Source organism: Oncorhynchus tshawytscha, linkage group LG31, assembly GCF_018296145.1.
Source record: "Oncorhynchus tshawytscha isolate Ot180627B linkage group LG31, Otsh_v2.0, whole genome shotgun sequence".
Classification (NCBI taxonomy): Eukaryota; Metazoa; Chordata; class Actinopteri; order Salmoniformes; family Salmonidae; genus Oncorhynchus; species Oncorhynchus tshawytscha.
The window spans coordinates 25,751,858-25,777,171 of NC_056459.1; the positions used below are offsets into that span (position 1 = coordinate 25,751,858).

Here is a 25,314-nt window from a genome sequence, read left to right on the forward strand (position 1 = left end):
AAATGCAATGCTGGCTTGGCTTCGATTGATGCCCATTCCAACTGTATTATGTGCCTGGGCTTAGAGCCTGCCATTCAGGCTGTGGATTCCGCCAACTCTGGCTGAGGCGGCCCAGTCAGCCTCTCTGTCTCTTGCAGCTCTGCTCTCTCAGCCTGATAGGCTCCGTTGAAGACTTAAGACAGGATCCTGACGCGATCCCTGTCTTTGCTGGTAATGACCTAGACGAAGAGACCTCTGGGGCTGGTTCTGGGTCAGCCAACCATGGCTCAGAGAGGGCTGAGAGTGAAGTCCCTGTTCATCAGCTGATATGCAGGAGTTCCTCTAAAGAATTCTGAAAGCTCTGGATATTAATCCAGATCTTAACAGCAACCTGGTCAGAGTGTACATTCCTCAGTGCTCCAAGTTCTCCAATGAACTGCGTCAATCTTGGGCTAAGGTGAACTCAAGGTCCCATGTCTCAAGCCAGTGAAAGCCTTCACGGACCATCGTGGCTTCTCCCGAGGAGTTGGGACTGGGCCAGTACCCAGTCATGGACCCCATTATTGCGGCCATGGTCCTCCCCGACGAGATCATTGGTAGGTCTCCCCGCCGTCCTCCGGGACCTCATCTGGCATACCTGCACGGTCTGATATCTGGCCTGTCCACTGATGGGGACCCTGAGCTGATGGCTGAAATGACTCTGGTGTCCAGACTCCTCTCCCTCTTAAACACTGAGATGTCACGTGCTAATGGCAAAGCCCTGTCTATGATCATCTCGTCACGCAGACCGCTTGGGCTGTCACCGACAAAGATGTCGGCCTCCGTGAAGAAACCCTTTATGGAGCTCCCCATTTCCCCGGTCCTAGAGTGGACACCATTCTAGACCAAATGACATAGAGACCCTGCAGTCTTTCATGGGTCCCCCTTAAGCGAAATAGAACATTCCTATTGTGAGTGTTCTAGTGTGTTCAGTAGAGAGCCAGTGTTCTGGCAGTGTGCAGTGGTCCCAGTCTACACAGGTAATTACACACCAGCTGTCACACTGTTCACACGGGTGTGTGTGTTTCAGAGCCCTAAAGCAGATGGTCCAATTCCTGCCCAAATATTTGCGTTTACCCTCAACCACGCGTGCACACACCCTTGTTGAAATCCTTTTAACATGTGCCAGGGTGCCATCCATTTCCTCCTGCTGAGGTGGAGCATTTCCTGTGTGAGTGTGTGTGTGTGTGAGTGGAAAAAGTGTTGCATTTACTAAATCAGAGCAATGAGGATACCTCCCATTTAATGATCTGTTTCAGGGAGCCAAACCCCTCCCGCTGGGTTCTCTTGAGACACACACACACTAAACCCTCCTCTGTTCTATGCTCCATGCCCTTCTACTTGAGACAGTATAGTCATGTCCCCATGACACGCAAACTGATGTGTGTGTGTGTGTGTTCCCCCTCCAGGCAGTGAGTATGATGATGAGGAGGTGGACTATGAGGAGTCAGACAGTGATGAGTCCTGGACCACAGAGAGTGCCATCAGCTCCGAGTCTATCCTCAGCTCCATGTGTATGAACGGAGGAGAGGAGAAACCCTTCGCCTGCCCTGTGCCTGGCTGCAAGAAGAGATACAAGGTGCAGTACACACACAGCCCCAGTTTATAGAACAGTCCCTAGCTCTGTTATTCTGCTACACACTAGTCCTCTATATATCAGTTCAGTGTAGCCTATGATCTGTGTAGTGGAGGTTTTCACCTCAGGATGTGAGGGGGAGTTTCCTCTAGCAATGTCAGTGTTTGCAATGTTGTTCCTGGATGTTGCTTTTAGGGATTTTCACTAAGATAATGTAAGGGGAATTATTATTTTTCTAGGAGTGGGGCAGTCCCACTCCTTTTGTATTTGATTCTTTATTAGGTAGGACAGTAAAGGACTGACAGGAAAGGAAGGAGGATAGGGGATGCTAGAATAGCAGTCGGTCGGATGTGAACCCACGCTCGCACAGGTACCTGTATTCTGGAGGCAGCCACTTAGACCGCCAGGCCTGCTAATCTGTCTCTCTCCCTCATTCAGAATGTGAACGGTATTAAATACCACGCCAAGAACGGCCACCGGACACAGATCCGTGTGCGGAAGCCCTTCAAGTGCCGCTGTGGGAAGAGCTACAAGACGTCCCAGGGCCTGAGACACCACACCATCAACTTCCACCCGCCTGTCTCCGCCGACATCATCCGCAAGATGCAGGGCTAGAAAAAAACAAAAAAACATTTCCCTATTCCTCACCAGCACTCCCAACCCCAACCACCCCACACTTTTTCAATGTCAATATCCACCCCACCTTGACCAACCAACCAAAACATATCCCTATCCCTTCTGGCCCAACCCTAGGGGTGACAACCCAAACCCCTATCCCTTCTGGCCCAACCTTAGGGGTGACAACCCAAACCCCTATACCTTCTGGCCCAACCTTAATATGCTGACCACACCGCCCAGATCCATGTTATTCAGTCATTACACCCACACTGCTGGTGTCTGTTCTATTTGTGATGCTTAACGCACTGCAAGTCCCGCCTCTCCCATCTCATTGATTTTTAGGAGCATATGCTCATGTGGGTGATTGAAAGATGAACGGAGGTCCACACTCCAGTCCAGTCTGTTGTGGTAATGCGCCTTAAAGTTGGTTGCCAAGCGCCATATAAAATCAGAAAAAGAAGTCTGAAGGAGGAGAGATTACTAGAAACTAACTCGGTTTAGCCTTTTATCTATGGATTAATTGTCAGAGGAGAGGACCTTGTGCATTTCAGGTAAAATAACAACCCAATGTTTATATCCCAGGACAAATTAGTTAACAACAGCAAGCTAGCTAGCTATTGGCAAAAATATTTAATGCTTTTCGACCTGCCCCTAAATTAATATAGTTGGTCCATGATTTGTTTTGATATTTCAACCTGCGTGTCCTGATTAGCGTCTGGTGTGGGGGGACAAATCAACATGCGATGACGCACGCAGACGCACATGCGGTCTGGTCAGCATGTAACCTTAAGGGTGACAACCCAAACCCCTATCCCTTCTAGCCCAACCTTAGGGGTGACAACCTAAACCCCTATCCCTTCTAGCCCAACCTTAGGGGTGACAACCTAAACCCCTATCCCTTCTAGCCCAACCTTAGGGGTGACAACCTAAACCCCTATCCCTTCTAGCCCAACCTTAGGGGTGACAACCTAAACCCCTATCCCTTCTAGCCCAACCTTAGGGGTGATAACCTAAACCCCTATCCCTTCTAGCCCAACCTTAGGGGTGACAACCTAAACCCCTATCCCTTCTAGCCCAACCTTAGGGGTGACAACCTAAACCCCTATCCCTTCTAGCCCAACCTTAGGGGTGACAACCTAAACCCCTATCCCTTCTAGCCCAACCTTAGGGGTGGCAACCTAAACCCCTATCCCTTCTAGCCCAACCTTAGGGGTGACAACCTAAACCCCTATCCCTTCTAGCCCAACCTTAGGGGTGACAACCTAAACCCCTATCCCTTCTAGCCCAACCTTAGGGGTGACAACCTAAACCCCTATCCCTTCTAGCCCAACCTTAGGGGTGACAACCTAAACCCCTAAACCCCTTAGGGGTGACCTAAACCCCTATCCCTTCTAGCCCAACCTTAGGGGTGACAACCTAAACCCCTATCCCTTAGCCCAACCTTAGGGGTGACAACCTAAACCCCTATCCCTTCTAGCCCAACCTTAGGGGTGACAACCTAAACCCCTATCCCTTCTAGCCCAACCTTAGGGGTGACAACCTAAACCCCTATCCCTTCTAGCCCAACCTTAGGGGTGACAACCTAAACCCCTATCCCTTCTAGCCCAACCTTAGGGGTGATAACCTAAACCCCTATCCCTTCTAGCCCAACCTTAGGGGTGACAACCTAAACCCCTATCCCTTCTAGCCCAACCTTAGGGGTGACAACCTAAACCCCTATCCCTTCCTCCCACACACTAAAGGATCTAGTGCATGCTTTAACTTGTTTATGTCTTGTATTATGTTCTTTGGTTTTCACATGTTACTCTCTCTTATTTTAATAATATGCATCTTTATAGGCTTTTTTTTGTTGTTTGTACATTTGCACATTCTTATGCTATCCCAACTTTTCCGTGACTTTTTGTATTGACATACGGTGCTAACAAAATGAAAACAAAGAAAAGACAAAGAAAGAAAAAACAAAACAGAAGAAGAAGAGGAGTAATGTAAAAGAGAAGGAGGAAGGTGTGGATGTTGACTTGGATTATACAGTCTATATATAGATATATAAACAATAGATGTGTGTATATATACAAATATAAGTATTCATCAGCATATACTAAGTAGTTCCACTTTACTTTCAAGCTTTATTTTTTTATATTATTTTTCGATATATTTTCCAGATATTATTTTCTTTTGATATTTCATCAATAAGTTTTTCTTCTTCCATTCCTCAACCCCGAGACAACCTGTTCTGTTGTCATAGGTCAAACTTTAAACAGCTAGGTGACCTCAGGTCTAGATATCCCCAGCAGCAAAAACTAAGAGACTACGGCTTGAATCCTAACTTCAGATCTGCGTCCCTAAATATATTTTTCACAGTTCTGATTGATTTTAATGCACATATTTCATGTTAGTGTTCAGCCCAAATAGAGAAACAAGGAAACTATTGCATTTCTTCATTCCCTCTGTTCTAGAACGGTTCTATGATTTCAGAATGGATTGTGCATCCTGTATTCCAAAGGTTATTCCAGACTATAGTGTAAGCAGACCAGATGAGGCATCATCCTGTATTCTAGGTTATTCCAGACTGTAGTGTGAGCAGACCAGATGAGGCATCATCCTGTATTCTAGGTTATTCCAGACTGTAGTGTGAGCAGACCAGTTGAGGCATCATCCTGTATTCTAGGTTATTCCAGACTGTAGTGTGAGCAGACCAGTTGAGGCATCATCCTGTATTCTAGGTTATTCCAGACTGTAGTGTGAGCAGACCAGTTGAGGCATCATCCTGTATTCTAGGTTATTCCAGACTGTAGTGTGAGCAGACCAGTTGAGGCATCATCCTGTATTCTAGGTTATTCCAGACTGTAGTGTGAGCAGACCAGTTGAGGCATCATCCTGTATTCTAGGTTATTCCAGACTGTAGTGTGAGCAGACCAGTTGAGGCATCATCCTGTATTCTAGGTTATTCCAGACTGTAGTGTGAGCAGACCAGTTGAGGCATCATCCTGTATTCTAGGTTATTCCAGACTGTAGTGTGAGCAGACCAGTTGAGGCATCATGCTGTATTCTAGGTTATTCCAGACTATAGTGTAAGCAGACCAGATGAGGCATCATCCTGTATTCTAGGTTATTCCAGACTGTAGTGTGAGCAGACCAGTTGAGGCATCATCCTGTATTCTAGGTTATTCCAGACTGTAGTGTGAGCAGACCAGTTGAGGCATCATCCAGGTTATTCCAGACTAGTGTGAGCAGACCAGATGAGGCATCATCCTGTATTCTAGGTTATTCCAGACTAGTGTGAGCAGACCAGTTGAGGCATCATCCTGTATTCTAGGTTATTCCAGACTAGTGTGAGCAGACCAGTTGAGGCATCATCCTGTATTCTAGGTTATTCCAGACTGTAGTGTGAGCAGACCAGTTGAGGCATCATCCTGTATTCTAGGTTATTCCAGACTGTAGTGTGAGCAGACCAGTTGAGGCATCATCCTGTATTCTAGGTTATTCCAGACTGTAGTGTGAGCAGACCAGTTGAGGCATCATCCTGTATTCTAGGTTATTCCAGACTAGTGTGAGCAGACCAGATGAGGCATCATCCTGTATTCTAGGTTATTCCAGACTAGTGTGAGCAGACCAGATGAGGCATCATCCTGTATTCTAGGAGGTTATTCCAGACTAGTGTGAGCAGACCAGTTGAGGCATCATCCTGTATTCTAGGAGGTTATTCCAGACTAGTGTGAGCAGACCAGTTGAGGCATCATCCTGTATTCTAGGAGGTTATTCCAGACTAGTGTGAGCAGACCAGTTGAGGCATCATGCTCTATTATAGGTTATTCCAGACTAGTGTGAGCAGACCAGATGAGGCATCACGCTCTATTCTATTCCAGTTGCCAAGTATTGTTTCTGGTTACTTTTCCATGATCATTGCCAACAGCTCTCTACTGCCAAACATTTACATTACCATGTGCCTGAGGGGGGAGGGGGAGAGAGACTGTCATACGGTTTCATCAAAGAGGTGCGCAAGCGTGTCAAGAGAACACGGGTCTCATTGCGCCTCCAGTGTGTATGTGTATGTGTATGTGTGTGTGTGTGTGTGTGTGTGTCGATGGTATGTTTTGTTTTTGTGCATGTCTTAGGGTGTATCTCCAGAGATTACACCTACAAACTTTGATTGCCTTGCGTTGTAGACTACAGCATTCCAGTACAGTCTGTGTGAGTGTGTTGCTTCTTAGCCAAGTCTTTCTGCAGTATCTGAGCTTTTCAGCTTCTTGTGTTATTATTCCGCCTTCTGTTACAGTCCTCCATAGTGTTATAATATACGGCTGTCTCAAATGACACCCTATTTTTGTATACGGGGGAATAGTGACATTTTAGATGAGTCCTGTGTTTTAAATGACACCCTATTCCATAAAGTGCACTACCTATGGAATGACATTTGGGATGCAGATAGTGTCATAACCAGGACCTTGCCCATAGCCTCCTGCTTTACAGAAGCAGTGTGATGTACTGTCAAATTGTGTCAAGGTAAGCATGTTCTGGCCTATTTGTGATACCATGCCTTCAGAGTACAGCAGAGTGGTGGTGTCGTGTCAAAAAGTGGTGCCCGTTGGCAAAATGTTACCCTGTGCCAGGCCCAAAAACATTTCTAACCTGTTCTGTACTGTGATACTGGTCTGAGTCTGATGGTACCCCAACACACACGCTTGACTGTTGCCATAACAACCCTTGACATGGGTGTGGCAAAGTGCACCTGTATTCACAAAGCGTCTCAGAGTAAGTGCCTCACTAATAACAGAAGCCTTTGAAACCATAATGAATACGAGCGGGGACCTGATCCTAGAACACCACTCCTACTGAGACACTATGTGAATACAGGCCCAGCATACGAGAAAGGGGAAGGTAGCATTGTTTTTGATTGTGGCTGTACAGAATGCGAGTCTGTGCCAGGTTTTCCGTACTTGGAAGCCTTGGCCCCAGCGCATTTTGGCGAGGGGACAGAGACCAGAGTTCACCAGTTCGGGATCTGTCAAACACTTATAAACCTGTCCTCTCCCTGCAGAGATGCAGGTCACTATGGTTACAGATTAAAAGGGAGCCTGACAGTATTACACAGCGAGGATGTGAGGAGTACAGTACAAGCGTGTGTGAGGGGGACTATTCCGATATATTGTGTACAGTGAATGTATTGTAATGTGTGTCAAGTGCGTTTAAATTATATTTTCATATGTTAAGTGGAGAACAATGTTTCGTATTTGTACGGAGGCAACAGAGGGTGTGAGGAAGGAGACCTGTGTACTATATCAAACTGTTTTTACATAAGCTGCTGCTTCATAAATGTGAACACTATTACATTAAAAATAAAGAGAACATTAGCCAGAACTGTCTGAATGGGGTTGGGGGGTTTTGACCCAGAAGATGGAAAGACAAATTGACAATTGTATCCATTTGACAAGCGTACTTTATTTTTAATGCTCACATACAAACCTACACACTTTAAAAGGGCAGCATTTGGACATGACAGACACGTGTGCAACTTTTGAAGCCAAAAGTACAGCACTGTGGTCACATTGAATGAACAGTAAAATCTCAGACTGACAGTAGATGACAGGAATCAGAGACACGCGTACAAGAAACTTACTTTGACCCAAACAAAGGAGGTAAAGATGGCAATCGTTAGAATCTTAACACGGTGAAAGAGTCCATAGCCAAGAGTACAGTAGTTTTCTATAGCGTTCATATTTCCAGTTACCTTCCCTCCAATCAACTGAAGCGGAATGTCATCCTATCCAATGAATGGAGACCAGGAAGTAAAACATCAATCTGTCATGACTAAAACATGTGGGAGTACATTGTCACAACAGCAATTGAAATAGTTCTACTTCTCATATATATTTTTTTATTCCAGCAATAAGGCCCGAGGGGGTGTGGTATATGGCCAATATACCACGACTAAGGGCAGTTCTTTATACGCAACATGGAGTGCCTGGACACAGCCCTTAGCCGTGGTATATTGGTCATACATCACAATCCCCTGAGGTGCCTTATTGCTATTATAAACTGGTTATCAACGCAAGTAGAGCAGTAAAAATAGTTGTTTTGCCATACCTGTGGTATACGGTCTAATATAGCACAGCTGTCAGCCAATCAGCATTCAGGGCTTGAACCACCCAGTTATATACACACACACACATACATTCAGAATAATAAAGTATTTTTAGTGCAGTCAAATTCAAACAATAGTACTAATTATTTTGAACCGTCTGATGTATTTTGCTGACAAAGAGTTTGACTCATACTTTACATTACATTGGGCTGGAGGTCCTTCAAGACCACATATCTCCTCCCTCTCCACGGTAGAAGTTTCCACAGATCTAGGTTCAGGTAAACCAAATCCTAACCTTAACCATTAGAGGGGAAATGCAAAACTGAGCATTAGTGTCTAGGGGCAACGTGCTCCTGGATGTCACCTGTTTCTACATGTGGCTACAGAGTCACTGGGAGTAGAAACTGAAAATGAAGTCTTGTAAAGTAGGTACTATTGACTGGCTGATTAACACAGATGAATCCTACAGATACTAAACACATCCAGTGATGATATCATCAACATGGGACAAAACCAAAGAGCTCCAAGGCTCTGAAACCTCACGCAAAACATTTTTTGTTGTTGTAATTTCCCTAAACTGACAAACTCCCCCTTGTAGAAAGTCATACACACACTCCTTGATGTTTTTAAATGTAGCATGTTCTCGTGGAAGTGTGTGAGGCCAAGGCTGGAGTTAATTCCATTTCAATTTACAACAAAGTGCAATTTACCCCCAATGATTTCTTTCATCTTGATTTGGAATCTCCCTTCTTAAATGAAATCATCTCGACCCCCATTTGAGTAAAGGTTTCTTTATCCTTCTTTACATCCCTTAATCCAAACCTTCCCTTTCACACACACTCCCCCATCTGCCCTGCTACTCCATGTTGGCGAAGTTTAGCACATGGCCGTCAAAGTGTGTGAGCATGTGCTTCTGGAAGAGCTGCTGATGGCAGTAGAGGGGGAACTGCTCAGAGCACACGGGACACACCTTCCAGTGGCTCTCCACGTGCTGCTCAAAGCTACGCTGGGGGAGGGGGAGAGAGGGGAGAAGGAGAAGGGGCAGGGGAGAGAGAGAAGGGGCAGAGAGGGGGGGGGAGAAGGGGCAGAGGGGGAGGGGGGGGAGAAGGGGAGGGAGAAGGGGCAGAGGGGAGGGGGGGAGAAGGGGCAGAGGGGGGGGGAGAAGGGGCAGGGGGGGAGGGGAGAGGGGCAGGGGGAGGGGGAGAAGGAGAGGGGGAGGGAGAAGGGGCAGAGGGGGGAGAGGGGAGGGAGAGGGGGAGAAGGGCAGGGGGGGAGAGAGAAGGGGGAGGGGGAGGGGGGAGGGGCAGGGGAGGGAGAAGGGGCAGAGGGGGAGGAGGGGAGGAGAGGGGGCAGGGGCAGGGGGGGGGAGGGGGAGAGCAGAAGGGGCAGAGGAGAGGGAGAAGGGCAGGGGGGGGAGAAGCAGAGGGGGGAGAGGAGCAGAGAAGGGGCAGAGGGGGTAGGGGAGAGAAGGGGCAGAGGTAGGAGCAGGGGGGAGAGAGAGAAGGGGGGAGAGGGGGAGAGAGAAGGGGCAGAGGGGGAGGGGAGAAGGGGCAGAGGGGGGAGAGAGAAGGGCAGAGGGGGGGAGAGAAGGGGCAGAGGGGGACAGGGGGGGGTGAAGGGGGGGGAGAGGAAGGGGCAGAGGGGGACAGAAGGGGGAGGGGGGAGAGGGAGAGGGGACAGGGGTGTAGAGGAAGTGAGGGGGACAGGGGGTGTAGAGGGGAGGGGGGTGGGGGGGGACAGGGGGACAGGGGGTGTAGAGGAGGGAGCAGGGGGGGTGTAGAGGAGGGGGGGGGTGTAGAGGAGGGAGCGGGGGGTGTAGAGGAGGGAGCAGGGGGTGTAGAGGGGGACAGGGGGTGGAGAGGGAGCAGGGGGTGTAGAGGGTGTGAGGGGGGGGGACAGGGGGGTGGGGGGTGAGAATGAGTGTCGGGTTAGCTGGGATAGTATTTTGTGGAGGGTCGTGTGTGTGTTACCTGGGGTCGAAACAGAAGCTGCCCCTGTTGGCGGTAAGTCCGCTGCTGGTCTGATGATTGCAGGCAGGCTGCTCCCCATCACCGACCTATGGTATAGAGACACACACACACCTCACTGACGGCTCTCTCCTCAGTTTAATAGAGCTACAGGATGTGTGATGTCCTCCCAATAAGGCAACAGAACAAGTCAGCCCTATACATTGATCTAACTCAGTTTTGCGTTTCCCTCCCTAATGTTTGAGGTGAGGATGTGTGTGTGAACTCACATTGCGTGGCTCCTCGGGGGAGTGTTCCAGTCCGTCAGGGGGGCTCATGCTTCGTGAGGAGGAGGGCTGGATGCAGACCACATCTCTCTCCCAGCCTGCACCTGCACACGGGGTCGGGGAGGTGGACGGAGGGGCCTCAGGAGGGGGGCGAAGCATCTGCTCTGGGGCCAGGGCGCCGTCTGCCCCGTCTGGACAAAACACAACACAGGAAACGGGAATTGTGTGAGTGTGTGTGCAGAAGATGGTCTCCATCTCTCCAAGAGAGACAGACAGGGCTGAAATGGAGGAGAGAGAGAGAAGAGAGGGAGACCAAGAGAGACTGGGCTGAAATGGGGTGGCAGGGTAGCCTAGTGGTTAGAGCGTTGGACTAGTAACCGAAAGGTTGCAAGTTCAAATCCCTGAGCTGACAAGGTACAAATCTGTCGTTCTGCCCCTGAATAGGGTTCCTAGGCTGTCATTGAAAATAAGAATTTGTTCTTAACTGACTTGTACTGAGAGATCAGACACAGGGGGGGAGGGCCAAAACTATGTTGTATGTCTCTGTATGGACCTCGTTTTGTGCACGGGGTATTGTCATGCTGAAACAGGAAAGGGCCTGCCACAAAGTTGGAAGCACAGAATCGTCCATAATGTTGCATGCTGTAGAGGTTAACTACCAGGGCTTGTGTGCGGCTGCTCGGCCATAGAAACCCATTTCATGAAGCTCCCGACGAACAGCTCTTGTGCTGACGTTGCTTCCAGAGGCAGTTTGGAACTCGGGAGTGAGTGTTGCAACCGAGGACACGTTTTTTACGCGCCACATGCTTCATCACTTGGCGGCCCTGTTCTGTGAGCCTGTGTGGCCTACCACTTACCGGCTGAGCCGTTGTTTCTCTTAGATCTCCACTTCATAATAACAGCACTTACAGTTGACCGGGGCAGCTCTAGCAGGGCAGAAATTTGACGAACTGACTTGTTGGAAAGGTGGCATCCTATGACGGCGCCACATTAAAAGTCACTGAACTCTTCAGTACGGGCCATTCTACTGCCAATGTTTGTCTATGGAGATTGCATGGCGGTGTGCTCGATTTTATACACCTGTCAGCAATGGGTGTGGCTGAAATATCCAAATCCACTCATTTGTCCACATACCTTTTACATGTAGTGTAGCTGGGTGTGGGTCTTACCTCGAGTGTTGTCGGTGGAGTAGGGGTTCCCGTACTGCAGCTCTGCAGGTCTCTGGGGTACCAGGGGGGGTGGGGAGGGGTCCTGGGGGTAGGGAAGTGGGTAGCGCAGCAACACAGGCTGTTTGACCTCTGACACCTGACCATCAGCCTCCTGCTCCCTCTGTCGGCCCTGACACTGCTGCAGCTCCTGGCATGGGGAGAAGATGGCCAATGAAGACAACTTAAAATAAAACGAATTATTGGAAAAGATATTAGCACCCAAGAAAACCAAGTAATCTTTTCAATCATTTAGGGTTTGTTTGTTTGATTGGTTGATTAAATGTATTGGATAATTAAAAGCAGTATGCTGCTCCTGCTGGAGACAACATTTACATAAAAAATGATTGAGGATAAAAACAAAGTCTGGAGGCTTATTTCTATTGAGGTCCAGCAACAAAACCAATGTCAAGGGGCGTGGTTTCATCTTGACATTACCTGACTTTAACAGCTAGAGGCCTTAACTGAAACAATAACAAAGGGTCACCTCACCTGTTTTGGTAAAAATGTTACCAAATTCATAGACAGAGCTATGGATGCAAGGACTGACCATACATATCAAAATTATAGTTTTAACCATGTATTCAAGGTATACAGTGTTTGTTTACATTTACATTGTTAACAAACGTTGGAGTAAAACAAGCCTTATGTTGGGTCTTGATGGGGTTCAACAGTTGAACTAAACTCATGAGGCATTTAGAAGTTATATTCTTCAAGAATCAATGAGTATATATCATAAATTAAGTCCAGGATGGATGTAGCAACTAACGATTCCAGCTTTAACCCATTACAGTCTAAGCCCTAAACTTTATGGAATTGTTTTAAAGAAGGGCATGACTCATACCAAGGATCATTTTGCTATTTGATTTTATATTTTAATACCCCTTTAAGTATCAACAAAATATATACGAATTTGGCCTTTGCTATTAGCCCATACAAACGCTTTGAATAACAGATTCACTACATGGAACAACAGCTAGCCCCCCAAAAAAAAAAATACAAATCAAAAGGACATTTATTCTGAAGTGTCTGTCCTATATCAGAGATATAAGAATATAAGATTAGATTAGATTAGTATAAAATATATATAATAATATAAGATTATAATATAAGATTAGGAAACATGAAATATTTTTACTGTATTTAACCCCTTATTTTTGGCACTAAACATTCTCCATATATACAGTACTAGTCAACAGTTTGGACACACCTACTCATCCAAGGTTTTGGGATGAGTTGGACCGCAGAGTGAAGGAAAAGCAGCCAACAAGTGCTCATCATATGTGGGAACTCCTTCAAGACAGTTGGAAAAGCATTCCAGGTGAAGCTGGTTGAGAAAATGCCAAGTGTGCAAAGTCATCAAGGCAAAGGGTGGTTACTTTGAAGAATCTCAAATGTTAAATATATTTTGATTTGTTTAACACTTGTTTGGTTACTACATGATTCCATATGTGTTATTTCATAGTTTTGATGTCATCACTATTATTCTACAATGTAGAAAATTGTACAAATTATGAAAAACCCTGGAATGAGTAGGTGTGTCCAAACCTGACTGGTACTGTACTTCCGTTCATTTTTTCAACTGGTACCGGGAGACCTTCAGAGGAGTCTTGTGAGACCTGTGGGCATCCTAGAGCAAAACATGTACGTGTTCGTGAGAGTCTCACCTTTCACAGAGGGGTCATATTATTGTGTAGCCCAAACTGTTTGAACGCTACAGACAGAAGATGGCAGATCGGCTGTACCGACTTCAGACGAGTCCCAATACACTTGTGGGGGCCGTAGAGCATGCCATCGTGAGTCTCATCTTTCCATAGAGGGGTCAAAATAGTTTGTGGCAAACCGTTCAGACAATTTTGTGAAAAGACCGATTTTCTTTCTCCTCTTTCTTCCTCCCCCCTCTTGATAAACTAGATAGCCCTGCACTAATGAAGTTAACATTTAAACGAGGCTGACCACAGGGTGAAACAAACACAGAGGATGACATTTGCACCATTTAATGGTTAGCGTATCATGGCAGTACTTAGTATCATTAGTTGGAATCTAGAAATTGGGGAGGAAGCTATATAAATAGTAGTAGGTTGGTAAGTGCTTTTGGTAAGCTTATTATGGGGTGGCAGGTAGCCTAGTGGTTAGAGCGCTGGGTTAGTAACCCATCCACCGCTGCTGGATCGGATCCCCGAACTCACAAGGTAAAAATCAGTTGTTCCCCGGTAGGCCGTCATTGTAAATTATCATTTGTTCTTAACTGACTTGCCAAGTTAAATAAAGGTTAAATGTAAAAATATATATTGAATATATAATATAAATATAATATAAACTCTTGCAGGCTTCAGTAGTAGCTCTATGAAAGCACTTAATAAAAACTGTTATAAGTGGTGAATGTTAATAGTACCTCCTTGAGTTGACTCTTCTCTCTGAGGGCCTGAGCCAGACTCTCCTTCAGCTCTGTCACCTCCATGGTCCTCTCTACCATCTGGATCTACACAGAGGAAACATTAGACAAAACACTAGACAAAACATTGTATGCATTTGGCCACAAGGGAAAGAGAAGTTACAGATGTAGCCTTTAATAAGTCATCATGTATATAGCATCCCAGACATAACCTATTCTAGTGCACTGGGGTGAATGTAAATCAAACACGTGTGTAGATATATATCTCAGAAAGTACTCACACCCCTTGACTTTGTTTTACATTTTGTTGTGTTACAAAGTGGGATTAAAATTGATGTCTTTTTTTGTCAATAAGCTACACAGAATACTCTAATGTAAAAGTAGAAGAAAAATTCTAACATTTTGTAAAATGTATGGAATATAAAACACATATCTTCATTAAGAGTCAATACATGTTAGAATCACCTTTGACAGTGATTACAGCTGTGAGTCTTTCTGGGTAAGTCTCTAAGAGCTTTAAACACCTGGATTGTACAATATTTGCAAATTATTTTATTTTTTTAAACCTTCAAGCTCTGTCAAGTTGGTTGTTGATCATTTCTAAACGGCCATTTTCAAGTCTTGCCACAGATGTTCAAGATAATTTAAGTCAAAACTGTAACTAGGCCACTCAGGAACATTCAATGTCATCTTGGTAAGCAACTCCAGTTGTATATTTGGCCTTGTGTTTTAGGTTATTGTCCAGCTGAAAGGTGAATTTATCTCCCAGCATCTTATCTTCTAGGATTTTGCTTTAATGCCTTATTGCAAACAGGATGCATGTTTTGGAACATTTGTATTCTGTAGTGGCTTCCTGTTTTTCATCTGTCTTATAGGTCAGCCATTAAACTAACTGTTTTAAAGTCACCATTGGCCTCATGGTGAAATCCCAGAGCGGTTTCCTTCCTCTCCGGTCAACTGTTAGGAAGGACACCCGTATCTTTCTAGTGACTGAGTGTATTGATACATCATCCAAAGTGTAATTAATAACAGTTTCGGTGTCCTTCTTTGCAAGGCATCAGAAAACCTCCCTGGTCTTTGTGGTTGAATCTGTGTTCACTGCTCGACCGAGGGACCTTATAGATAATTGTATTTGTAGGGTAAGGATAAGTTAGTCCATGCAACTTACTATGTGACTTGTTAAGCACAAGCCACTTTAATAATGGGAATTGATGGGAAATGATGTAAATATATCACTAGCCACTTTAAACAATGCTACCTTATATAATGTTTACATACCCTACATTATTCATCTCATATGCATACGTATATACTGTACTCTATATCATCGACTGCATCCTTATGTAATACATGTATCACTAGCCACTTTAACTATGCCACTTTGTTTACATACTCATCTCATATGTATATACTGTACTCGATATCAGCTACTGTATCTTGCCTATGCTGCTCTGTACCATCACTCATTCATATATCCTTATGTACATATTCTTTATCCCCTTACACTGTGTATAAGACAGTAGTTTTGGAATTGTTAGTTAGATTACTTGTTGGTTATTACTGCATTGTCGGAACTAGAAGCACAAGCATTTCGCTACACTCGCATTAACATCTGCTAACCATGTGTATGTGACAAATAAAATTTGATTTGATTTGATTTGACATGTTTACTCCTGAACTTATTTAGGGTTGCCATAACAAAGGGGTTGAATACTTATTGCATCAAGACATTTAAGCTTTCCATTTTTAATGAATTTGTAAATTATGGGATATTGTGTGTAGGCCAGTGACACAAAATCTAAATTTCATCCATTTTAAATTCCGTCTGTAACACACATTTTTGGGGAGAAAGCCAAGGGGTGTGAATACTTTCTGAAGGCACTGTGTGCACATTGTTAAGTTACAGCCTTATACTACCTCATCAATCTCTACACAATACCCCATAATGACAAAGAAAAAACAGGTTTTTAGAAATGTTTTGTATTCAGACCCTTTCCTCTGAGACCCAAAATTGAGCTCAGGTGCATCCCGAGTGGCACAGCGGTCTAAGGCACTGCATCTCAGTGCTAGAGGCACTGCATCTCAGTGCAAGAGGCACTGCATCTCAGTGCAAGAGGCACTGCATCTCAGTGCAAGAGGCACTGCATCTCAGTGCAAGAGGCACTGCATCTCAGTGCAAGAGGCACTGCATCTCAGTGCAGTCCCTGGTTCGAATCCAGGCTGTATCACATCTGGCCGTGATTGGGAGTCCCATAGGGCGGCGCACAATTGGTCCAGCATCGTCCAGGTTTGGCCGGTGTAGGCCGTCATTGTAAATAAGAATTTGTTCTTAACTGACTTGATTAGTTAAACAAAAGTTAAATAAAGCTTTTAAAAATCCAGTTTCCATTGATCATCCTTGAGATGTTTCTACAACTTGATTGGAGTCCACCTGTGATAGATTCAATTGTTTGGACATGATTTGGAAAGGCACACACCTGTCTATGTTAGGTCCAACAGTTGACAGTGCATGTCAGAGCAAAAACCAAGCCATGAGGTTGAAGGAATTGTCCATAGAGCTCCGAGACAGGATTGTGTCGAGCCACAGATCTGGGGAAGGGTACCAAAACATTTCAGCAGCATTGAAGGTCCCCAAGAACACAGTGGCCTCCATCATTCTTAAATGGAAGAAGCCAAACTTCCACCAAGACTCTTCCTAGAGCTGGCCGCACAGCCGAACTGAGCAATCGGAGGAGAAGGGCCTTGGTCAGGGAGGTGACCAAGAACCCGATGGTAACTCTGACAGAGCTCCAGAGTTCCTAAGTGGAGATGGGAGAACCTTGCAGAAGGACAACCATCTCTGCAGAACTCCACCAATCAGGCCTTTACGGTAGAGTGGCCAGACTGAAGCCACTCCTCAGTAAAAATGTACATGGCAGCCCGCTTGGAGTTTACCAAAAGACTCTCAGACCATGAGAAACAAGATTCTCTGGTCTGATGAAACCAAGATTGAATTGGAATGCCAAGTGTCACGTCTGGAGGAACCCTGGCACTACAGTGAAGCATGGTGGTGGCAGCATCATGTTGTGGGGATGTTCTTCAGTGGCAGGGACTGGGAGACTAGACAGGATCAAGGAAAAGATGAATAGAGCAAAGTACAGAAAGATGCTTGATGAAAACCTGCTCCAGAGCACTCAGGACCTCAGACTGGGGTGAAGGTTCACCTTCCAACAGGACAATGACCCTAAGCACACAGCCAAGACAATGCAGGAGTGGCTTCGGGACAAGTCTTTGAATGTCCTTGAGTGGCCCAGTCAGAGCCCGGACTTGAACCCGATCAAATCATGCGTCGCTATCACTCCAGAGACTGAGGCAGCTCTAGCAATTCTGTGCTTCCAAATTTGTGGCAACAGTTTGGGGAAGGCCCTTTCCTGTTTCAGCATGAAAATTCCCTGTGCACAAAGCGAGGTCCATACAGAAATGGTTTGTCGAGATCGGTGTGGAAGAACTTGACTGGCATGCACAGAGCCCAGACCAAATACACCATTGAACACCTTTGGGATGAATTGGAATGTTGACTGCGAGCCGGGCCTCACTAATGTTCTGCAAGTCCCTGCAGCAATGTTCCAACATCTAGTGAAAAGCCTTCCCAGAAGAGTGTAGGCTGTTGTAGCAGCAAATGGGGGGACCAACTCCATATTAATGCCCATGATTTTGGAATGACATTTTTTTTTTCTCAATTCTCTGCCTTGTCCTATGCCTCTCTTTCCTTCCCCTCGTTTTCCTTCTATCCTCCCTTCATCTCTGTTGCATCTACTCTACTCCTCTTCACTGTGTGTGTGTGTGTGTGTGTGTGTGTGTGTGTGTGTGTGTGTTAAGGGAATTTTTATCAATGATGACTAATTATGTATACATTTCAAATCAGGAATGACTAGTCCAAATGCTATTATGTACTGTACATGTATGAATTTTCTCTCTTGCTCCCATTCCCAATTGTATATAACATAGTCAGGAGTTTAGAACAATGCCTTGATACAAATGAATGAACTATCTCCAGACTGTCTAGAATGCTATCTACACTGACTGACCTTGGCTTTAGGCGAGGAGGGAAGGCTCGAGAACTGTAGGGCCTCTCTACCAGTGTCAAGAAGAGAGAGAACATTTAGAAAACGCTGACGTCATTTTCAGTTTATAACCTGTGGAAAAATGTGTATGAAGGCAGTACTCTCTTCAATTAAACGCTGTTACCTGACTTTTAAGACCGGGGCTCTGTTCATTCTTTATGCATTGACAGAGTGTTTAATTTTGATTGGGAATTAAAACAGAGGAATTTAGAATTCCTTCCAACAGTCTCTGGAGTGGCCTAGCCAGTATCCAGATCTCAACCCCATCGAAAATCTTTGGAGGGAGTTGAAAGTCTGTGTTGCCCAGCAACAGCCCCAAAACATCACTGCTCTAGAGGAGATCTGCATGGAGGAATGGGCCAAAATACCAGCAACAGTGTGAGAAAACCTTGTGAAGACTTGCAGAAAACGTTTGACCTCTGTCATTGCCAACAAAGGGTATATAACAAAGACCATTAGGGTTACTAACTGTGTCTGTGTATTTATCTCACTCCAGACCATTAGGGTTACTAACTGTGTATTTATCTCTCTTCAGACCATTAGGGTTATTAACTGTGTATTTATCTCTCTCCGGACCATTAGGGTTATTAACTGTGTATTTATCTCTCTCCAGACCATTAGGGTTACTAACTGTGTATTTCTCTCTCCCCAGACCATTAGGGTTACTAACTGTGTCTGTGTATTTATCTCTCTCCAGACCATTAGGGTTACTAACTGTGTCTGTGTATTTATCTCTCTCCAGACCATTAGGGTTACTAACTGTGTCTGTGTATTTCTCTCTCTCCGGACCATTACGGTTACTAACTGTGTATTTATCTCTCTCCGGACCATTAGGGTTACTAACTGTGTATTTATCTCTCTCCAGACCATTAGGGTTACTAACTGTGTCTGTGTATTTATCTCTATTCAGACCATTAGGGTTACTAACTGTGTCTGTGTATTTCTCTCTCTCCGGACCATTAGGGTTACTAACTGTGTATTTATCTCTCTCCAGACCATTAGGGTTACTAACTGTGTATTTATCTCTCTCCAGACCATTAGGGTTACTAACTGTGTCTGTGTATTTATCTGTCTCCAGACCATTAGGGTTACTAACTGTGTATTTATCACTCTCCAGACCATTAGGGTTACTAACTGTGTATTTATCTCTCTCCGGACCATTAGGGCTACTAACTGTATCTGTGTATTTATCTCTATCCAGACCATTAGGGTTATTAACTGTGTATTTATCTCTCTCCAGACCATTAGGGTTATTAACTCTGTATTTAACTCTCTCCAGACCATTAGGGTTACTAACTGTGTCTGTGTATTTATCTCTATCCAGACCATTAGGGTTACTAACTGTGTATTTATCTCTCTCCAGACCATTAGGGTTACTAACTGTGTATTTATCTCTCTCCAGACCATTAGGGTTATTAACTGTGTATTTATCTCTCTCCAGACCATTAGGGTTACTAACTGTGTATTTATCTCTCTCCAGACCATTAGGGTTACTAACTGTGTATTTATCTCTCTCCAGACCATTAGGGTTATTAACTGTGTATTTATCTCTCTCCAGACCATTAGGGTTACTAACTGTGTATTTATCTCTCTCCAGACCATTAGGGTTACTAACTGTGTATTTATCTCTCTCCAGACCATTAGGGCTACGAACTGTGTCTGTGTATTTCTCTCTCTCCAGACCATTAGGGTTACTAACTGTGTATTTATCTCTCTCCGGACCATTAGGGTTACTAACTGTGTATTTATCTCTCTCCAGACCATTAGGCTTATTAACTGTGTCTGTGTATTTATCTCAATCCGGAGACACTATCAAAGGAAAGAGCCTACTATTTACTGCACAGATGAGCATACACTCACAGAACTCAAAAACACACACACACACCTAACTGACTCTGAGAGAAGTACACACTTAGTCATGAGAAACACACACTTGCTTGTGCACAGACACACACAGACACACACTGAGCCAGTCCAGAGGAATATGGGGACCAGAGGAGGAACAATATAGACTGAGATGACCTCACAGGGCTGACATAGACACAACCTTATCAGCCTGGCAGAGAGACTGGGTGTGTTTGTGTGTGTACAACTATTGTTCTTAAATGTGAGCATGACCGTGTGTGTGTGTGTGTGTGTGTGTGTGTATAGTGTGTGTGTATGCGTTGATGACTTACCCTGAATCGCTCCTCCTCATTGGCCAGTCTCTGCTTAAGCGACTCGTTGATAGCACACTGCTCCGCCCACTTCTCCTCCATCCTCGCCAGCTCCTCCTCCACCGAACGAGTCTGTTCTTTCTCTACCTCCTCCGCACTCTTCCCCTCATCCTCCACACTCCTCTCATCCACCTCTTCAGCACTCTTCCTCTCCTTCTCCACCCAACTCTCCATCTTCATGTTCTCCTCTCCTCCACTCCTGTCCTCCTTCCTCTCCTCTCCTTCACTCATGTCCTCCTTCCTCTCCTCTCCTTCACTCATGTCCTCCTTCCTCTCCTCTTCCACACTCCCATCTTCTTTCCCTTCCTCCTCTCCACTCACTTCTCTTTCCATCTCTTCCCTATTCCGCCCCTTCCACTCTTTCTCCCCAGCTCTCATGGTCTCCATGCCGGAGAATGTGTTGGTGTGTGTGTTGGTCCGTGCGTAAGTGTGTGTGTGTTCCCTGTTTTTGTCACGCCGGTTAGGGACTACCGGCCTCTCACTGTCTCCTCTCAGCACAGTTGCAGACAGATTGCCTGTAAACATATACATGTTAGAGGATTTAGTATGAAAGAGATAAGAGAGTGAGTGTGTGTGTGTTTACCTGCTGTGGGTGACTCTGGACTGGGTGTCAGTGGCTCCTGTGTCGTCTCAGTGGCAGCGTTTCTCTTTGACTCCTACAAACATGAGGAAACAAGTTGAATCAATCTGTGGACATCAGACTCAACTAGGCTGCACCCTATTCCTCACCGTTTGGTCAGCTGCGTGATTAACTTCTGTGTTCATAGGTGTTCAAAATGGAGAGTTCCGGCAAAACCGTAGTCTCCACCAAACAGGCCCGTCTGGACTACTGTGACTCTCTGTGTTCAGCCTTCCCATGTCACCCCGCTCCTCCTTGTCACCCCACTCCTCCGTGTCACCCCGCTCCTCCGTGTCACCCCGCTCCTCCGTGTCACCCCGCTCCTCCGTGTCACCCCGCTCCTCCGTGTCACCCCGCTCCTCCTTGTCACCCCGCTCCTCCATGTCACCCCGCTCCTCCATGTCACCCCGCTCCTCCGTGTCACCCCGCTCCTCCGTGTCACCCCGCTCCTCCATGTCACCCCGCTCCTCCATGTCACCCCGCTCCTCCATGTCACCCCGCTCCTCCATGTCACCCCGCTCCTCCATGTCACCCCGCTCCTCCATGTCACCCCGCTCCTCCTTGTCACCCCGCTCCTCCATGTCACCCCGCTCCTCCTTGTCACCCCGCTCCTCCATGTCACCCCGCTCCTCCATGTCACCCCGCTCCTCCTTGTCACCCCGCTCCTCCATGTCACCCCGCTCCTCCTTGTCACCCCGCTCCTCCATGTCACCCCGCTCCTCCTTGTCACCCCGCTCCTCCATGTCACCCCGCTCCTCCATGTCACCCCGCTCCTCCATGTCACCCCGCTCCTCCATGTCACCCCGCTCCTCCATGTCACCCCGCTCCTCCATGTCACCCCGCTCCTCCATGTCACCCCGCTCCTCCATGTCACCCCGCTCCTCCATGTCACCCCGCTCCTCCATGTCACCCCGCTCCTCCATGTCACCCCGCTCCTCCATGTCACCCCGCTCCTCCATGTCACCCCGCTCCTCCATGTCACCCCGCTCCTCCATGTCACCCCTGGCTCCTCCAGTTGAAGCTCACATCCACTACAAGACTATGGTGCTTACCTACAGAGCAGCAAGAGGAACTGACCCCCCCTTCCTTCAGGCTCTGCTCAAACCCTACGCCCCAACCCGAGCACTCCGTTCTGTCACCTCTGGTCTCTTGGTCTCCGACCAGTCCAAGCTCTTCTCTGTCCTGGCACCCCAATGGTGGAACCAGCTTCCCCCTGAAACTAGGACAGCAGATCCCTGCCCATCTTCTGAAAACATCTGAAACTCTACCTCTTCAAAGAGTATCTTAAATAATCCCACAGTACTACCTCCTCCCCACCTCGAGAAAATAAAAGCCTTTTGTGAACGAACACTCCCATTTGACTTTTCCCCTCACTAGCTCTGACTTTATTGAGGGAAAATTTACGTACTATGACTGGGATATGAGGTTGTCCTATCTAGTTATCTGAATATAAATGTACTAACTGTAAGTCGCTCTGGATAAGAGCATCTGCTAAATTACTCAAATGTAAAAAATATCAAATATACCACAAGATGGCGCTGTGACGATGTGGTGTAGTACAGTATTGTAGACAGACAGGCACTCACCCCCTGGGCCTCGCTGATCTTGGCCACCTGCCTACGGAGCCGCTGACACTCCCTGTACTTCTCCTTGTAGTGCTCAGCGGCCATGTGGAGACGCAGCTTCAGCTCCTCCACTTCTCTCTGTAGCTCAGCCTCTGCCTCAGACACCACACACCCCCCCTCACTGGAGGTCCCCACACCCTGGGGGAGGGAGAATTAGGGGGGAGCAGACAGCAGACAGAGGGAGGTGGGAGAGGGAGGTTAGGGGGTAGAGGGGGAGAGTGGGGCAGACAGCGGAGGTGGGAGAGGGAGAGTTAGGGGGTAGAGGGGGAGGGTGGGGCAGACAGCGGGAGGTCAGGGAGGAAGAGTTAGGGGGAGGGGGAGCAGACAGAGGGAGGTGGGGGGGGAGAGAGAGTTAGGGGGAGCAGACAGCGGGGGAGGGGGAGCAGACAGAGGGAGGTGGGGGAGGGGGAGTTAGGGGAGGGGGAGCAGACAGCGGGAGGGAGGGAGTGTTAGGGGGAGGGGAGCAGACAGCGGGAGGTGGGGGAGGGAGGGAGAGTTAGGGGAGGGGGAGCAGACAGCGGGAGGTGGGGGAGGGAGGGAGAGTTAGGGGGAAGGGGAGCAGACAGAGGGAGGTGGGGGAGGGAGAGTTAGGGGGAGGGGGAGCAGACAGAGGGAGGTGGGGAGGGAGAGTTAGGGGGTTAGAGGGGAGGGGGAGCAGACAGAGGGAGTTAGGTGGGGTAGAGGGGAGGGTGGAGCAGACAGAGGGAGGTGGGGGAGGGAGAGTTGGGGGGTAGAGGGGGATGGGTTGGGGGAGTAGTTCAGCACAAAGAGATAATTCAGTGTTGATATTCAGTTACTAAACTTGTCTCTAGCACATAGCAGTTGTAAATGATTCTTCTATTTCTATTTTACAAAACTGAGAAAGATAAATCCATGAGAGGAATCCTCCAAAGTTCAAGCTTGAAGCAACTTCCTGGTTCAACTGTATGAATGTGTCTGTGGATATCTATGGTCAGAAATGACCGAATACAAACAGTGTACTTATTCCCTCTGTAAGGCAATCAAACAACAAAGTGTCAGGATAGAGACAATTCAACGGCTCAGACAGTATGTGGCAGGGTCTACAGAAAATCACGGATTACAAAAAGAAAACCAGCCCCGTTGCGGACGTCGACGTCTTGCTCCTAGACAAATTAAACAACTTCTTTACGCGCTTTGAGGATAATACAGTGCCACCGACACGGCCGCTACCAAGGACTGTGGGCTCTCCTTCTCCGTAGCCGATGTGAGTAAGACATTTAAGCATGTTAACCCTCACAAGGCTGCCGGCCCAGACGACATCCCTAGCCACGTCCTCAGAGCATGAGCAGACCATCTGGCTGGTGTGTTTACAGACATATTTAATCTCTCCCTATCGGCTGTCCCCACGTGCTTCAAGAGAGCCACCATTGTTCCTGTTCCTAAGAAAGCTAAGGTAACTGAACGAAATGACTATCGCCCTGTAGCACTCACTTCTGTCATCATTAAGTGTTCTGACACCCTAGACCCACTTCAGTTTGTTTACCAGCCAATAGGTCCACAGACGATGCAATCGCCATCACACTGCATACTGCCCTATCCCATCTGGACAAGAGGAATACCTATGTAAGAATGCTGTTCATTGAATACAGCTCAGCCTTCTAGACCATAGTACCCTCCAAGCTCATCATTAAGCTTGAGACCCTGAGTCTCGACCCCGCCCTGTGCAACTGGGTACTGGACTTCCTGACGGGCCGCCCCCCAGGTGGTGAGGGTAGGTAACAACATCTCCACTCCGCTGATCCTCAACAATGGGGCCCCACAAGGGTGTGTTCTCAGCCCCCTCCTGTACTCCCTGTTCACCCATGACTGCGTGGCCATGCACGCATCCAACTCAATCATCAAGTTTGCAGATGACACAACAGTGGTAGGCTTGATTACCAACAACGACGAGACGGCCTACAGGGAGGAGGTGAAGGTCCTCGGAGTGTGGTGTCAGGAAAATAACCTCTTACTCAATGTCAGCTAAACAAAAGAGATGATCGTGGACTTCAGGAAACAGCAAAGGGAGCACCCCCCGTCCACATCGATGAGACAGCAGTGGAGAAAGCTCCTCGGTGTTCATATCACCCACACACTGAAACGGTCCACGCACACAGACAGTGTGGTGAAGAAGGCGCAACAGTGCATCTTCAACCGCAGGAGGCTGAAAAAATCCTTAATAACTTTTACAGATGCATAATTGAGAGCATCCTGTCAGGCTGTATCACCGCCTGGTACGGCAACTGCTCCGCCCACAACCGCAAGGCTCTCTAGAGGGTGGTGCGGTGTGCACCACACATCACCGGGGGCAAACTACCTGCCCTCCAGGACACCTACACCACCCAATGTCACATCAAGGCCAAAAAGATCATCAAGGACAACAACCACCCGAGCCACTACCTGTTCACCCCGCTATCATCCAGAAGGTGAGGTCAGTACAGGTGCATGAAAGCAGGGACCAAGAGACTGAAGAACAGCTTCCATCTCAATGCCATCAGACTGTTAAACAGCCACCACTAACACAGTGAGGCAGCTGCCAACATACAGACTTGATATCATTGGCCACTTAATAAATGGAACACTAGTCACTTTAATAATGCCACTTTAAGAATGTTTACATATCT

The 25,314-nt window shown here is 46.9% G+C and overlaps 2 protein-coding genes and 1 long non-coding RNA gene across 4 annotated transcripts in view; 2 read left to right on the forward strand and 1 right to left on the reverse strand.

Annotated features, from left to right (window-relative positions):
* Window positions 1-3,218, forward strand: part of LOC112234306 (juxtaposed with another zinc finger protein 1) — a 40,929-nt gene extending 37,711 nt beyond the window's left edge. Inside the window, exons 4-5 of the mRNA XM_024402372.2 lie at window positions 1,428-1,597; window positions 2,033-3,218. Coding sequence (XP_024258140.2) covers window positions 1,428-1,597; window positions 2,033-2,209 — 347 coding nt within the window. The 3' untranslated portion in view covers window positions 2,210-3,218. The remainder of the gene's footprint in view (window positions 1-1,427; window positions 1,598-2,032) is intronic.
* Window positions 3,219-4,544: 1,326 nt separating this feature from the next.
* On the forward strand, window positions 4,545-7,570 carry LOC112234307. 2 transcript variants are annotated; one of them, XR_006080548.1, is made up of 2 exons: window positions 4,545-4,880; window positions 5,423-7,570. It is a non-coding gene; the product is annotated as an uncharacterized LOC112234307 (long non-coding RNA). The 2 variants fall into 2 exon arrangements; XR_006080549.1 differs by having other exon boundaries at window positions 4,545-4,770.
* A 692-nt stretch (window positions 7,571-8,262) lies between these two features.
* The window catches only part of LOC112234311 (tax1-binding protein 1 homolog A), a 46,779-nt gene continuing 29,727 nt past the window's right edge, over window positions 8,263-25,314 (reverse strand). Inside the window, exons 10-17 of the mRNA XM_042310437.1 lie at window positions 22,652-22,828; window positions 21,034-21,102; window positions 20,408-20,614; window positions 14,128-14,214; window positions 11,697-11,883; window positions 10,531-10,718; window positions 10,265-10,350; window positions 8,263-9,295 (exon numbers count right to left, since the gene is read on the reverse strand). Coding sequence (XP_042166371.1) covers window positions 9,151-9,295; window positions 10,265-10,350; window positions 10,531-10,718; window positions 11,697-11,883; window positions 14,128-14,214; window positions 20,408-20,614; window positions 21,034-21,102; window positions 22,652-22,828 — 1,146 coding nt within the window. The 3' untranslated portion in view covers window positions 8,263-9,150. The remainder of the gene's footprint in view (window positions 9,296-10,264; window positions 10,351-10,530; window positions 10,719-11,696; window positions 11,884-14,127; window positions 14,215-20,407; window positions 20,615-21,033; window positions 21,103-22,651; window positions 22,829-25,314) is intronic.